Source organism: Mesoplodon bidens (assembly GCF_964165515.1).
Source record: "Mesoplodon bidens genome assembly, chromosome: 9".
In the NCBI taxonomy this organism is placed as follows: Eukaryota; Metazoa; Chordata; class Mammalia; order Artiodactyla; family Ziphiidae; genus Mesoplodon; species Mesoplodon bidens.
This window is the reverse complement of record NC_138166.1, coordinates 78,976,276-78,992,288: the sequence shown is the minus strand read 5'-3', so window position 1 is coordinate 78,992,288 and position 16,013 is coordinate 78,976,276. Positions and strand designations below refer to the sequence as shown.

Below are 16,013 nucleotides of genomic sequence, written 5' to 3'. Positions count from 1 at the left end.
GGTGCCTGACGGATCAGCCCACTCCACATCCACTGGGGTCAGACTTGCTTGTGAGCCCTCATGAGACACTTCCAGAAATACCTAGTAGGGACTTCACAGAGGGCTACAACTTTACAGAACCAGATTACAGCAGGGCCAGGGACATCGAAGTTACCATCAACAGCGATTACCTTTGTCTCCACAGGCTGGTTAGAGAAGGGAGAGCTCGAAGTCAATAATACATAAACAAACAAAGAGAGCAAGGCTTCTACGCTTCTCTATTCAGTAGACCCCATGTTTCAAAATGTTTTACTAGTGGTTAAGAGGGCCCTCTTTCAATTCATCTTGAGCAATGGGAGCAGTGACAAACAGAGCCTCGCCATATAAGGGGGGAAAAATGGTGATGATAATGGAACAAGAACATTTCCCAAACATATATAAAGCATAAGCTCAAGGTACAGGAATCGGCAGAATAATAGCCAAGGAGGCCACACCTCAATTGTAGGGAGAGTGCTGGGGGCACCGTGCAGTGATTTCTCTGAGTTGAGAAATTCAATGGGCAGTAAAGAAAGCGGCCCGTCTTGGATGAGGATACTTGAAGGTCTCAGCTTCCAGCAATTTCGTGGGCGGAATCTCAAAGCAAAGATTTTCTTTATTGCTTTTTCTATGCACTCAAACTTTGATTGTAGCATCCACGCCCAGCTGCTGTAGAAGCTGGAGACACATGGTTTCTGAAGTTGACATTGTTACAGCACTCAATGAGCAGAAATGTTACCCAGGATGTGAATGGACAGAGAAGGATTTATCTATCCTGTGGTTCAAACTTTAGGTTAAAAGACAGGATATTCTATTAAAAAGATGGGGAAACAAGCTAAAGACACCTCAGGCAGATAAAGAATAAACAAACAGCATGGTTATGAAATAGGGATGCTTTTTATGGGAATAATCAAATCACCTCAGGAGCAAGAATCCACATTCAAACAACATTTCCCTGCATCCAGGCCTGATAACAAACCAGCAAGCAAAGCATAAGCAAATCCTGCAGATAGGAAAATGGGAAAGTCAAAAATAAGCCCAGAAAAATTTGCATCCAGAGGGAAATATTTTCTTGTGTGAAACACTAGTGGGGCCAGGAATCTGGTCCCTACCTGCAAATTGTTGCAGAGATTCTGAGTCTGTGCCCAGGAAGTTTCTTTGGAATAGAAGGATGATAGCCATCCAACTCTCTGTCTTCTTCATGATCATCTATATGCTCAAGTTCTTGACAATAATTGTGCAGAGCAGCTTAACTGTTGTAGTGCTGGGCACAGAGTGGGTGAGTTTCCAAAGGCTGTCACCTGTGGAAATGAATCTCACCGGCCTGGGTGTCTGCTGCTTCTGTCAACTGTGGTCATCGATGCTGTACAACTTGTGCTCCCACTTCCACCCTAATTACGAATTTTGGTACTTCAGTATCGTCTGGGAATTTACTAACATTCTTTCATTCTGGTTGACCAGCATGTTTGCTGTCCACTACTGTGTCAAAGTCTCCTCCTTCAGCCACCCCATCTTCTGGCTCAAGTGGAGGATTGTGAGGTTGGTTCCTCGGCTGTTGCTGGGTTCTCTGCTGATTTCTTGTGTGTCTATCATCTTTGCAGCTGTTGGGCATTACAGCAAGATTCAACTAATCTCCATGAGGCATTTCCCTAGAAACAGCATCATGACTGAGAGACTTGAGATATTCCTGTGGGATTTTTCCATGTACCAGCAAGTGGTTGTGTTGATTATTCCTTTCCTCCTGTTCCTGGCCTCCACCGTCTTGCTCATGGCCTTATTATTCCAACACCTGAGGCAGATGAAAGATCATCACACCAGCCACTCTCCAGCCTGCAAGCTCACTCTACTGCCCTGAGGTCTCTTGCCGTCCTCCTCATTTTCTTCACCTCTTATTTTCTGACCCTACTAATCTCCATCTGGGGTGCCCTTTTTAATAAGGGGTCCTGGTTCTGGGCCTGGGAAGCTATCATCTATGCTCTAGTCTCTATTCATTTGACTTCACTGATGCTGAGCAGCCCTAAATTGAAAAGGGTTTTAAAGGTAAGGTGCTGGGGCCTAGAGGCTGCCTGAGGCACAGGGGACAAGAAGACCCCTGGGCAAATGGGTGTTTGCACTGATACAACTAATATCAATAACCGAACCTGCAGGACTCTTGACAATCCCCTGTGTGACAGTGACGCACCATAAATGCAAGCCTCACTCTCTTTCCCTACAGCCACCTATCTCCAAACAAGCAATCCCTTCTCTATTCTATGCCACTCCTTTCTTTTCCTTTCCACAGTCCCCAGGTTGGCCCCAACTTTCTCATGACATCTCCATCTCTCCTTAGTCCTCTCTACCTCTGAAATCTCTCTCCCAGTATATTTAACACAAGAGACCCAAAGTCACGGTATCTGCATTTTGTTTTTATTTGACCCATTCCGTGACTGCCAATTCTTCATACTAATATGAATCCCTTCCCCACAAGAATTTATTGCCCACATCCTGAATGTTCTCCATGCTAAGCCCTTGATTTACCTTCCATATTTTAGTCAAGAAAAGATCTTGTATCTCTCTCTCCATTGCTTCTGTACTTTTATTCAATAATATGATTTTCCTTATTTGTGTCTCTTCCAAATACTGTGCCTTTATTGCTTTTAATATTCAAGTCAAATTTTAACTCTTCTTTTTCTTGCCAAGACGTTACTTTCCCCAGAATAGCAGATGACTTACCCAATCTAGGGTCATCCTGGAACCTCTTCAAATATTGGCAATTTAATTTGACCAACTGCACACAGTTTCCATTGGCTGGATTCTTGCCTCTTCATTGTACCACAAGTTAGAATGGACTTTCTAGAAATATTCCCGGATTGAGGCTTAGCTCATTTTCTTCCATACATAACCCAGATGTCAGCTGGGAACTCCTCTTTGTAAAATCTGAGTGACATTGGCTTAAGTTTTCTGTAATTTTCTATTCTGTGCTCTCTGACAATCCAAAGTCCCTCCCAAATGGATAAGAATACAGGAACCACACAGCAATCGAATTAAAATCACATACAGGACTTTCCTGCTCTTTAGAAGTCCTTTCAACCTCCCAATCCCACAGGTTTCTCTCATACTCTTTTCCTTATAGGGCTAAGTCCTACCTTAATCCCATGGCATCTCTCTCCTTATTTCTCTCCTCTTCACCCTCACCCACTAGCAACAAAGTGTCTTAGTAATTGCCAACCTCTGGACCTTTGAGTCTCAGCTTCCATCTGCTCCAGGTACTTGTCAGGGTATTTTTCCTAAGGACAGCTTCATCTCTTAAAGCATTCTGATGCCAGAGTTTATGAATATAATTGTTTTCACCTTTTATATATATGGGGCATGTCTGATGAACTGAACTTCCGGTTCTGCCATGAGAAGGCTCAAACACCTCCAGAGGAAAAAAACATCCTACAAGAAAAAGAATGCAGGTATCTCAAGTTTTGACTGCAAAAGAAAGCTTAGTCCTGGAAGGGAATGGAAATTCTGATCTGGTCTTGGGTCTATCACTCTGATTTGTCTCCCAGTCAAGTCATTCCTTGAATTCATATTTGGAACTGAGGGTGTGAAGTATAAGTACAAACTGAAAAAACTTTTTCCAAAGACTCTGTTCCATTTGATATATCTCGGCAGCATTTCTACTGTTACATAGAGAGGGCAGTAAAGCGTATTTTCCCACTTCACAGTAGCACCCCAGCAGCCTTAGCATTTCCCAAGCTCCAATGGTTCAACTGGAGCAGAAGGTGGGACAGAGCCTGGTGAATGCAGTAATGTCTGGGGAGCAGAGTCATAACCAGATGAAATGGGACTGGATAAATAAAGGAAAATAAAACACAGGTATCAACCTTGTGTTATCTGACCACATAATCCCAGGAAGCTGGTGGGGTGGCAGGTTGCAAGAGTTTGGGAGCCTACCGGAATAGGTGAGACAAAAAAGCAACTGAAATTTGAATTATTGCTATTGGTCATTTGTATCCACATATTGCATGTTCTAAAAATCTCAGAAAGCTGAAAGAAACAGAAACTGTATCCCACACATATGTGTAAATAGAGAAACGAGACAAAAGAAAAACCTTCCCCCTCTGCTCCCAACTATCAAATACACAGCTACTCTTCCAGAAGTTGTTAAATATTTGTAATACTCTCGCTGTCTTATTCTGAGTAAAGTGCAATGGAAAAGGTATCCAGGAAGGATATGCATGAGGTAGGGATGTTAGAGCCAGTGGAAGGTATCCAGAAATTAATAAAATAAAATGTAGAAACAGAAATAATATCTGCCTCTTATCATTGTGGTATCTAATAGTTCACAAAGAGCTTCCACATACATTTAATCATTTTCAACTGGACAAGTTAGGTCATGATCATCCAATCCTGGGAAACAGACCGACAAAAGTCATGTGAATTACCTAAGTTCATACTGTTTGTTAATACCAGACCTAAGAAGCAAAGGAAAAGGAAATGAAATGAAGAGATAAATTTTAAAGGAGTGAAGAGGTTTCTTTGGGGTTTTTTTTTTTTTTTTAGATTATATAACTTTTTTTTATTAAAGTATGTTGATTCAATCTCAAGTGTTTTCAAATGGATGCCTTTGTGGCCCAGGAAATTGCCTTTTGGAACTTATGGCCTGCATAAGCAAAGTCAAATATGGTGTTACACACTAGTGTAGAGAAAATAATTATTAAAATAGTGGTTATGCACTCACAAGTTTGTTGTAGGCAGACAGAATTATTAAAAACCCAGATGCTTATAAAAAAAGTTTGCATTATTTAGAATTTCTTCTTTAGGAATCAAAGCAGTTGCTTTCTGGAATATTTTTCAGAACTGCTCAAAGCACCTCATCTAGATGAGTGCTTTTTTTAAATATATATAAAAAGTCTACCATGAGACTTCAAACATCATATATTTCACCTTTTATAGGCTTTTTATCATGTATCCCTCCCTTTAAAGTCCTTCAGAATAAAATAAACTCTCACATTCCATTAGAAAAAAATGGAAACATTCATGGTCTGAAAATTTTCTGCATTCCCCCAAATCTTGGGTACTATGTGCAATTTCCTCATATACAAGTTTTGAGGAAACCCCTGATCATCTGCTATTGAATATTCAGCTAATGGACATGCCATGGAAAGTTGACATTAAAAGTAGTAAACAGATTAAAATCTATTCCATAAAATAAAAATGTTCTATGATTAGAAGTGAAAAGTTTTAATTTGGATTAAATTAAATTTGGTTAGGATTTAAAAGGAAGATACTTTAGAAAGAATAACAGAGATGTTTGGGCTAAGAACAAGGAAATTCTTTTGAGAGCTTGAGTTAGCTAGATATGAGATTCAGGCACCAAGGGCCTATATACCTGTATTGTCCAACTTGTAAGCAGTCTACCCTATGTAACTCTCATTATTCATAGTATCTATTGAGATGATCATTTGAATTTTATCTTTCATTCTATTCATGTGGTGTATCACATTTATTGATTTGTGCATGTTGAATCATCCTTGCATCCCAGGGATAAAGTCCTCTTGATCGTGGTGTATGATTCATTTAATGTACTGATGAACTTGATTTGCTTGTATTTTGTTGAGGATTTTTACATCTATGTTCATCAGTGTTCTTGTCTAGCTTTGGTATCAGGGTAAGCTGGTTTCATAAAATTAATTTGAAAGTGTTCCCTCCTCTTCAATTTTTGGAAGAGTTCAAGAAGGATTATTGTTAATTCTTCTTTAAATGTTTGATAAACTTCACTAGTAAAATCATCTGGTCTTGGGCTTTTTTTGTTAAGAGGTTTTTGATTACTGATTCAATCTTCTTAATCATTGTTGATATGTTTATATTTTCTATTTCTTCACGATTCAGTCTTAGATACTTTTATGTTTCTAGGAATTTATCCATTTCTTCTAGGTTACCTAATTTTTGGCATGTAATTGTTCATACTAGTCTCTTATGATCTATGTATTTCTGTGGTGTCAGTTATGTCTCCTCTTTCATTTCTGATTTTGTATCTTCTTTTGTCCTCAGGTTTGCCAATTTTATCTTTTAAAAAGCATATAATAGTTTCACTGATCTTTTATCTTTCTAGTCTCTATTTCATTTATTTCCATGCTGATCTTTGTTATGACCTTCTTTCTGCTTACTTTGAGCTTAGTTTGTTCTTTTGTTTCTAGTTCTTTGAAGTGTAAAGTTATGTTGTTTATTTGACATCTTTCTCTTAACATTTATCACTATGAACTTCCCTTTATGAACTGCTGTTGCAGCATCCCATAGGTTTTGGTTATTGTGTTTTCATTTTCATATATTTTGAGATATATTTAAATTTCTCTTTCGATTCCTTCTTTGACCCATTGGTTGTTCAGGAGTATGTTGTTTAGTTCCCTCATGCTTCTAAATTTTCCAGCTTTCCTCTTGTTGATTTATAGTTTCATACTATAAATCAAAAGGGAACTATTCATAGAAACCTGTGGAATCTATAATACCCACAAGAGGTGGGAAATGATGATCTCTAGAACATGTTTGAAGGCAGAAGTTGGAGAAAAACTTGTTTCTTTGGAGCTTAGTCTATTCAATAAAATTTTTACAGGAGATGTAAAAGTCAATAAGATGTTAAATGTGCCTACATTTGCTCTGAGATTGCTTGTCAGGTACTGTGCATTACATTTTCCTTATAAATAGACCCTGAGATAAATTCCTTTCCCAGAAGGAACCAAACCAAAGGCCAAGGTAAAGGTTTACCTCTGATGATCCTTAGTCTTCCTGCTATGGCAAGTTCTTTCCAAAATTGGTCTTGCTAAAGATAAATAGCCAAAAGAGAGAGAAAGGCTACCAAGGATAATAGTATGAGTAGTACTGTAGCAAAAAAGCAATCATAGCACACCTGTAATTGTAAACCTTTTAAAAAAACTATCCAGACTTACTTTAATTCCAGAAATGCATATTAAAGGAGAGATTTGGGGGAACTCTTTCTTATAAAGCCTAGAGGAGCATCTACAGTATATTTTACAATCAGTATAAATAACTTATTCCTGTAACTATTCATAATGTCAAAATGCTTCCTAATAAGAGGGGGAAAGGCATCTTCATTGATTTTTCTAGACAGAGTTTTTAATAGAATCCTTGAGACTCATTCACCATCTTTTAGCCATGTCTCAAATTCCCCAAACATTTCTTTAAGATGATGTTCTATTTTTAGTAAAACTTACAAAATTGATCGTAAGTGTGAATTGACTTTTTGCTAGTTTTAGTGGCAAAGATATAGTTGTATTAACTATATTGTAGTGCCAAGTTTCTTCAAATAATTTTTTTAGATAGAATATATCAAAAATGACAGGTCACACTGGTTAGAGATAAATCCTATATCATGACTGAAGTTTTTCTTTAAATTTTAAACTAAATGCTAGATTTTTAAAAATTAATTTTTATTAAAATATACTAGATGTAAGTAACTGAAACACAGCCAAGATACAGTCAAAATGACTGGGAATAATCACTTGCATTTGCAGGAAAAAACAGATCTTAAAATTTAAGTTTAAAATTAGAGGGAAGATAAGTTTCACAAGCCTTCATTCTTAAAGTCTAAAGATAGACTGTGTAGGTAGATATTTCTTGAGAATATTGGCAGACTGGTGTTGTCAGTATTTGATGGTTTGAATGAGACCCACTCCAAGAATTTGGAAATAAGATTGTCTTCTGAAGGGTAAATCAAGAAATCAACTTTTCTCCCTACCTCTGCTCTAAATGTAGTAACCTAAGAATGAATCAGAAAAAGGGTGGGTAGAACGTACTCCAATCAAGTCTCAAGATGTATGTCTAGACAGAGTCCAGATTGTAACATATTACACAGAATGAGAGGTAAAACATGTCTTAAAATAAACTAATAAACACACACACAAAAAGGTAAGAAATTTGAATTTCATGATGTTCATCCAGGTCTGCCCATGGTAGGGGGATGTTTTGGTCAACCAACTTGAAGCTTTCTAGTCTTACTGACAAGTCCTTCAAGCTATTATCTAAGAGGTTTGTCACAAGGTCATATAAATCCCTCCAGTTTTTGCTCTATATTCTCTCACTCACTCATTATGATTTGGTATTTCATGTTATGATAGTCTATGACCATGCGTCCAAGTGGACGTAAAAAGAAAATTCCTAGGTCCTAAAATGTGGGTACAAGTAAGAGGAGAATCCATGACATACATGAGTATAGCATGGCAAGACTTCAGGACAGATCCTGGATATTAGGACAAGTGTCTGATACCCCACACTGACTGCTCTCCACCTTTACCACCACCCTGAGAGTATCCCCTGAGAAACAGAAGAGAGACTCTGCAAAGCTGTTGTGCAGCTGATGTTATCATCATGTTTTTGATACTTGATAAATATTAACATATTAATTTCTGTGAGGTTCATTTCTGCCATCGTTTTACTCAGTCCCAGTTTCCTTTATCCATACTTAAGATCATATATTGTAGCTGTGTTTAGGCAGAAATTTCCCTGACATCTTGACTGTTTAATTACCATGCATGCTTATGCCCACCTCAGTATCATTTGTCTTCATGTCAGTTTCAGTAGTATGAGTCTGTTTTTCTTTTTTAATTGAAGTATAGTTGATTTACAATGTAGTATTAGTTTCAGGTGTACAGCACAGTGTCTCAGATATATATATATATATACACACACACACATATAGAGTGTAGTTCCCTGTTCTGTACAGTAAGTAGGTCTTTGCTCGTTATCTATTTTATATATTGTAGTGTGTATATGTTAATCCCAACCTCCTAATTTATCATTTCCCCCCTTTCCCCTTTGTTAACCATAAGTTTATTTTCTATGTCTGTCTCTGTCTGTTTTGTAAATAAATTCAATTATATCCTTTTTTTTTTTTTTAAGATTCCACATAAGTGATATCATATGACATCTGTCTTTCTCTGTCTGGCTTACTTCACTTAGTATGATAATCTCTAGGTCCATCCATGTTGCTGCAAATGGCATTATGTCATTCTTTTTAATGCCTGAGCAATATTCCATTGTATATATGTACCACAACTTCTTTATCCACTCATCTGTCGATGGACAGTTAGGTTGCTTCCATGTCTTGTAAATAGTGCTGCTATGAACACTGGGGGTGCATGTATCTTTTCAAATTACAGTTTTCTCCAGATATATGCCCAGAAGTGGGGTTGCAGGATCATATGGTAACAGTATGAGTCCATTTCTTAACCTGACTACCTCAGAGAACTGACAGGGATGGGTCTCTGGACGCACAAAGTTAAGGAGCAGAACCTAGAATGTGGTAACCTCACTGAGATATTATTTTGAGAATAATCCTGCCATACTTAGATTTATTACTGTCACTGACTGGGTCACTGTTCTTAGTTGCAGGCAATGAAATCCACTCTAGATCGTTTGAGGAGGGAGGGATTTACTGCAAGTTTTTAGGCAGGATATAGTTTCAGGGAGCACTGCAAAAATAGAAACCATGCAACCAGAAGAAATGCCCAACCATACTACAGGGTTTTTCCTGCAGCAGCATCTGCCAATTGGCATCCGGGATGTTAGGGAACAGGCAACAGAACTTGTGTTACAGCTGCCCCAGAGGCCTGGATACCTCCGACCCAAGGTTAAATCTTTTTTTTTTTTTAAATTTTTATTGGAGTAGAGTTGATTGACAATGTTGTGTTAGTTTCTGCTGTACAGCCAAGTGAATCAGTTACCCATATCATTACAGAGTACTGAATAGGGTTCCCTGTGCTGTACAGCAGGTCCTTATCAGTTATCTGTTTTACATATGGCAGTGTGTATATGTCAATCCCAGTCCCCCAATTTATCCCTCTCCCACTTTCCCCCTGTGTGACTCTGGTGGGTGCCTTGGCTTGACTGAACCTGGATCACACATAGAGCCCTGGCTGCAAACAGTCTGGAAAAGGTCAAATTCAGTTTCCAGCCTTCACTGAAGGCTCACAGGAAGGGAACTAGACGGGGAGCAGAGTGAGACAAAGTAGTCTCTTCACGACTTTCTCATGCAAATACCTACAATCTGTAACTTACAGGCCTCACACATCTATCACCATTTTTCACTAATAAAAAATTAAGTATCACCAAAAATGTTTTCATACCTGGAATGGATAGAAAGTTTTCAAGCAACTGATGCCAGAAAAATGCATCAAAAATAAACAAGGATAATTAAATATGGCTACCTTGGCATTTGTTAAAATCAAGGGTCCCAAAATGTCAGGGCTGGTAGCACACATATGTGAAATACGTGTAAGACAATGGTAAGCTTGGCAATACATACTTACCCCCTCTCCATGTGGTTTGCATTCTATTTCAATGGGGGGAAAAATTCTTAAACTTAATGGCAGAAAAGGGGAAGAGATTATTAGCTGTAGTAGATAGTCTTTATTTCCTTCCCTGATCCACTTTACCAACACAGTGCACTTACCTCCTAGCTAACAGCTCACAGGTGCTCCCTTCCTGAGAGAATTGCCAACAAGCAACAGAAACAGCCTCACTCAGAAGACTATTTCCAGCCCACAGATTGCAACCTACAGCTAATTACTAAGTGATATGGAACATAAAATTCCAAGCCCCTTGGGCCAGACTCACTCTATGGCATAATTCATGTTCAAAACTCCCCCTGGGCTCCCACATCCTTACCTGGCTGAAGCTTCCCCCCGCTTGCCCTATCCAGCACCCGTCACTTGTTTTCTCCTCAGAACATTCCTTCAATACATCACTTGAACAAGAAGCTGCTCAAGTTTTGTAGCCAGGGAATGAATATGAACTAAGAAACTAGCTAATTTCACTATGGTTACAGAAAACAACTAGAAAATGGTGAAGAAAAAAAATGACAAACAATGAATTAGTAAAGAGAAATATATGACACGTGAACAGTACAAAAATATGGTAGATATATGTCAAACTCTAACCTTAGGGAATATACTTTCTTAACTATACATGTAACATGTTATAAAAATTGACTACATATTAAACCAAAAAAAGGAAAAAGTCCATAAATACCAAAATGGAAATAATACTAACAGCATTATTTGACACAATGTAATAAACCTAGAAATTAATAATAAAAAATTTTTAAAGGAAATTTTTACATAAAAATGGAAAAACATGCTAATAAAACAACTCTTGGGTCAACAGAAAACACAAATCAAGATTTCAAAATTTATTGACAACCATGATTGCTACAATCATACAAAAGGAAAATTAATTAAGCACCCAACTTACAAAGCTATAAAAGGAAAACAAAGGAAAGCCAGAGGAAATTAACAAGTATAAAAGCAAAAATTAATGGATTCAAAAAGAGAAAGAGTTAAACTAATAAAATCGAAAAGTGTCAGTTGAAAATTTTAACACAGTAGACAGATCACTAGCTAACTTAATCTAGAAACAAAAGGGAAAAGCAAAATTATACAAAATTATAAATGGCAAAAAAGAAATAACCACTAAAACAGACGGACTTTTTTAAAAAAAAACATGAGAATATTTTGCAAAATTCTAAGCAGTTTTAAAATATAGGTGAAATAAATCATTTTCTAGAGTAATACAACAGGGACTACTAGTTTTCTCTTCCACATATAAGAAGCCTGAAAGTTGCCACTCTGTCCCAACAGCAAGTCAAAAGCTAAACAGACTGAACCCTGGCAAATATCACCTAGGCCAGATGATCAAGGCTAACCTAATCAATGGTAAGTCATGTTGACAGCATGGGAGCTTGGTATGAAGTAATGAGAACAGCACTTTAACTCTGTGGTCTTCCTCCTAAAAATCTAGTTTAACCATGAGAAAAACATCAGATCGACAAACCCAAATCCAGGGACAGTCTACAAAATATCCAACCACTACTCCTGAAAACTGTCCAGTTTATCAAAAAGTTAGAGATACTGTCACAGACCAGAGGCGGCTAAGGCAGCATAAGGCAGCAACATGATTTTGTGGGTAAGATCCTGGAACAGAAGAAGGACATTAAGGAAAATCTAGTGAAATCTGAATAAACTTCAGAAGTTAGTTAATAGTAATGTATCATCAATGTTAGATCCTTAATTCTGACAAGTGTACACATGTTCCCTATGTATCCTAATTAACAATCAGGGAAACCAGGTATTAGCACTCTTTGTTCCATCTTTGCAACTCTTTTGTAGATCTAAAAGTATTTTTAAATCAAAGTTTATTGTTAAAGAGCAATTAAAATTCCCTAATACTTATAACATTTTGGGTCATTTCTTTGTCTCTTGAGAATGATTTCATTATTCTTGTGTGTTTTTTTAATTTTTTATTGAATGCCACGCATTTTGCAAAGACTTGTAGAAGCTGAGGTAAATAATATTTGTGTCTAAAGACAGGCATGCCATTTCTTCTGTCAGGGTGTAAGTATGGTGCCTGGCATCTCTTCCTGCCTTGCTCTACATAGCTGATCCATTCCACACGTTCCTCCTCTTCTTGGAGGAGGTTGTCCCTCCATCAATTTAGATTATTCCGTTTCCTCGTGTCCTTAGTTCTCTGATGGATTCGGGGAAAGTTGTAATTTTTTCATTTATCAAGCTCTTTCTCATTGATAGATGGGAGCATGTTTTTTGGTTTTTTTGTTTGTTTGTTTTTCAGCTTTCTACATCCTAGGAGTAAACAGAACTCCAGGGTTTTTTCTCCTTAAGTCTGTGTACACTACAATCAAACATGCATGTAGGAGGAATGAAATTGAGCAAAGTGATCAGAATAATATTTTTTAAAGCAAGAGATTCTGAATGTTTGAAAAATCACAGATTTTAACATTGGAAGGAATGTATTACAAGGCATCCACCCTAGTTTTAAAATCTTTTGAATCATGTCTTCTTTTGTTAAAATTAAATTTTCACTTCTCATATTTCCTCCAGGAGATTGCTTCTAGTTAAAAATTACTATGTCTTCTGCATATGTCCATCAGTCAAAAAATACCTGTTGCAATTCTTTCAGCTGATATGAAAAGCACAGAAATAATTTTTTTACTTTACAAATAAAAATTATATTCTAATATTGAGAATGTTTTCAAATTGTGTACCCCTTTCCTGATTCTGGTTAAAAACACCATATGGAATCTTCCCCCTCCTTGGTTTGAAAATAATTTACTGTACCGAACACTCACCAGACAAATATTTTTCTTCTGTATATCTGCCTAGAGAGAGAAGTGTATTATACATCAAATTCTTTATACTGACACATCAGTATAGTAGACACAAGGATGGGGATCTATAAAATGGGCAGAGTGGGGGAGGTCAGGGCTATCCTTTTTTGCAAGGAAGTTAAAAGATGGGCTGTATAAAACTGGGCTGCCCCATCTAAGGACTCAGTGCATCTAAGCCAAACATGGTTAAGCACCAAACAGCCAAAGAACTGAGGTGATGGAACAGATTCAAATCAAGCATCTCTATTCTTTTACCAGAGGCAGAAATCTATGTGAAGAATAAATCAGAAGCATCCACAATGTGATGCCTAAAGAACACAGCACCTCTTCTTTTTCTGTAATTCCTAAATGTTAAAGAAAAAAGCCTGTAATGTTGACAACTGATCAGGAAAATCTAACCTTGTAGCAATGTCCTCTAACCTTTCTTGATCTAAAAAATGACCTGGCTTCTTATTAAAAATAGAGATTTCTGGGAACCATTCCAGACTAACAAATCAGAATCTCTAGGAGAGGCTCCTCAGAATGTGCACTTTTAACCGAAGTTCATGGGATTCCTCAGATCAGAATTATTAGGGAAATGGTGTTAGAATATACTCTCTTCACAATTTCTTACCCTAAACAGCATTTTTATATTACTAGCTAATCACTTCTGATGATCAAGGCGCGATAATCCTGACGCTTAACACTAAAATATTAAATACTAGGAGCTACTTGTGTGCTTGTTAAATTATAATTTCCTTTCTGGAGGTATAAACAGAAGAAACTCAATATTGAATTCACCTTACAGTAAATTTTAGTGAGAAGCTGGCAGCAAACAAGTATTTTATTTATTTTTTGCCTGGATAATTTCCTGTAGAAAATTATTCAAGGATAAGAGAAAACCTTTTTAAATTTCAATTTAAAATAACCTTTTAATTTTTAAATGAATTATTCCAATGCATGTAAAATGATATGAGCAGGAACAAATCAAAATTTATTCATGAACACATGACTGACAGAGGGTAGAATCATCGCTGCAAACCTCTTGAGAGTACATCTCAGACTAAACCTACTTTGAGAGCCTCTTTGTGAAATACCCAGGGCTGTATACTTCAGTGGAAATGTATTTGTTTTACACAAAAGGGAGAGTTTCTAATGAGGACAACTTTGTCTTTTGTAGGAAAGACAAAAAGCATTGAGGCTTGGTTTTAATTTGGGGGAAAGGGATGAAAAGACTGCAGAGAGCTCTTTGAATTTTCCTGCTAACTACCTCTTGAGCTTTTATTGGTGACCCTTAGGCAGTGCTACTTAATGTTTGGCTCAAGACTATCTGAGTCAGAACTATTTGATTAAAGTGTTTGAAATGCTAATTCCTAGGCCTCTGCAGATTTACTGAATTAACATTTCAAGGATGGAACCCAGGAAGCTACATTTTAAAAAAAGTATTCCAAATGATTTAGAAGGACACTGAGGTTGGAAAATTAGTGCCCTGAAGCAGAGGTCAGCAAATCTTTTCTGGAAAAAAACCAAATACTAAGTATTTTATTTTCTTTTTAAACCACCTTTTTTGTGGTGCGATTGACATGTAAAAAGTGGTATATATTGGGCTTCCCTGGTGGCGCAGTGGTTGAGAGTCTGCCTGCCGATGCAGGGGACACGGGTTCGTGCCCCGGTCCGGGAAGATCCCACATGCCGCAGAGCAACTAAGACCGTGAGCCACAACTACTGAGCCCACGTGCCACAACTACTGAAGCCCGCACGCCTAGAGCCCGTGCTCCACAGCGAGAGAAGCCACTGCAACGAGAAGCCCATGCACCGCAACAGAGTAGCCCCCGCTCGCTGCAACTAGAGAAAGCCCGCGCGCAGCAACGAAGACCCAACGCAACCAAAAAATAAATAAATAAATTTATAAAAAAAAAAGATTCCTCACTAAGGCCATAGGTATAGCAGCACTATGGTTTCCAGAAAGGCTGTGGTACTGCAAACACTTCACGTGACCCAGTCTGTGCCGAAACCCAAACTTTGAAAAAATAAACATGCAAAATGAATTAATATATAGTATACGTGTGTAACACGCATAAAGCAGTGAGATTTCTGGTTGAACCTGCGTGTACACAGTATTAACTCCTGAAACACATTAATGATGATGATAAAGGAGGAGGGGTGGGGGTGAGGGCAGGGAATAAATCTATACAGACAAAGAGAAAGGGAGAGGAGAGAACAGAAAGATTTTGGAAGCTGGAAAGCAGATGTTTGGTTAAGTGACTCAGCATTACTGGGAAAGTTGAATCCTAAACTGGTAACACGGAAAGCCAAGAAGGAAACCAATTTACACCACATAACCCATGAAAGAAATTTAGGCACCAGTCACCTTGGAAACCGGAGTGAAAGTGGAGTAAGAAGAGATTTTGCTAAAGTCTATTGAAGAGAGCAATGGAATCCACAGTTCCTCTGCCGGCCCTGGCAAAGCCTGTAGGTTTACTCTCTAAAGAGGATCAAACAGAGGGTACCTGAAACAGGGGCCACTGGCACAGCCGAGATACTAAAAGCAGCCTTGTATCAGGACCCAGGATAGAGAAGCCCAGGAGCCAAGTTTATACCCTCCAGGCAGGAGATTAGACACATTTTCCTGGGGAATTTGACGATGAGGGGTTCCCCCAACAAATGGCCCAGCTAGATCACCAAGTAGTGAACCCCCCATTCAACACACCCCAATCCTGTACGCAGAGCTTCCCGTCAGTGCTTTAGTGCCATGTCCTTTCATACGATTGAATAGCATCTCCAGATATTTGAAAGATCTCCATATATTTGAAGAAAGCTTCTAATAGGATAATCAGAGAAACAAGAACAAAGG

At 37.9% G+C, this 16,013-nt stretch overlaps 1 protein-coding gene across 1 annotated transcript; it reads left to right on the top strand.

Moving 5' to 3' along the window:
* Positions 1–1,165: 1,165 nt before the first annotated feature.
* On the top strand, positions 1,166–2,085 carry TAS2R16 (taste 2 receptor member 16; the record flags this gene model as incomplete). Its single annotated transcript, XM_081243777.1, is given in 2 exon segments — positions 1,166–1,829; positions 1,832–2,085. Coding segments are annotated over 2 exon segments (897 nt in total). The 5' UTR covers positions 1,166–1,186.
* Between the last annotated feature and the right edge of the window lie 13,928 nt (positions 2,086–16,013).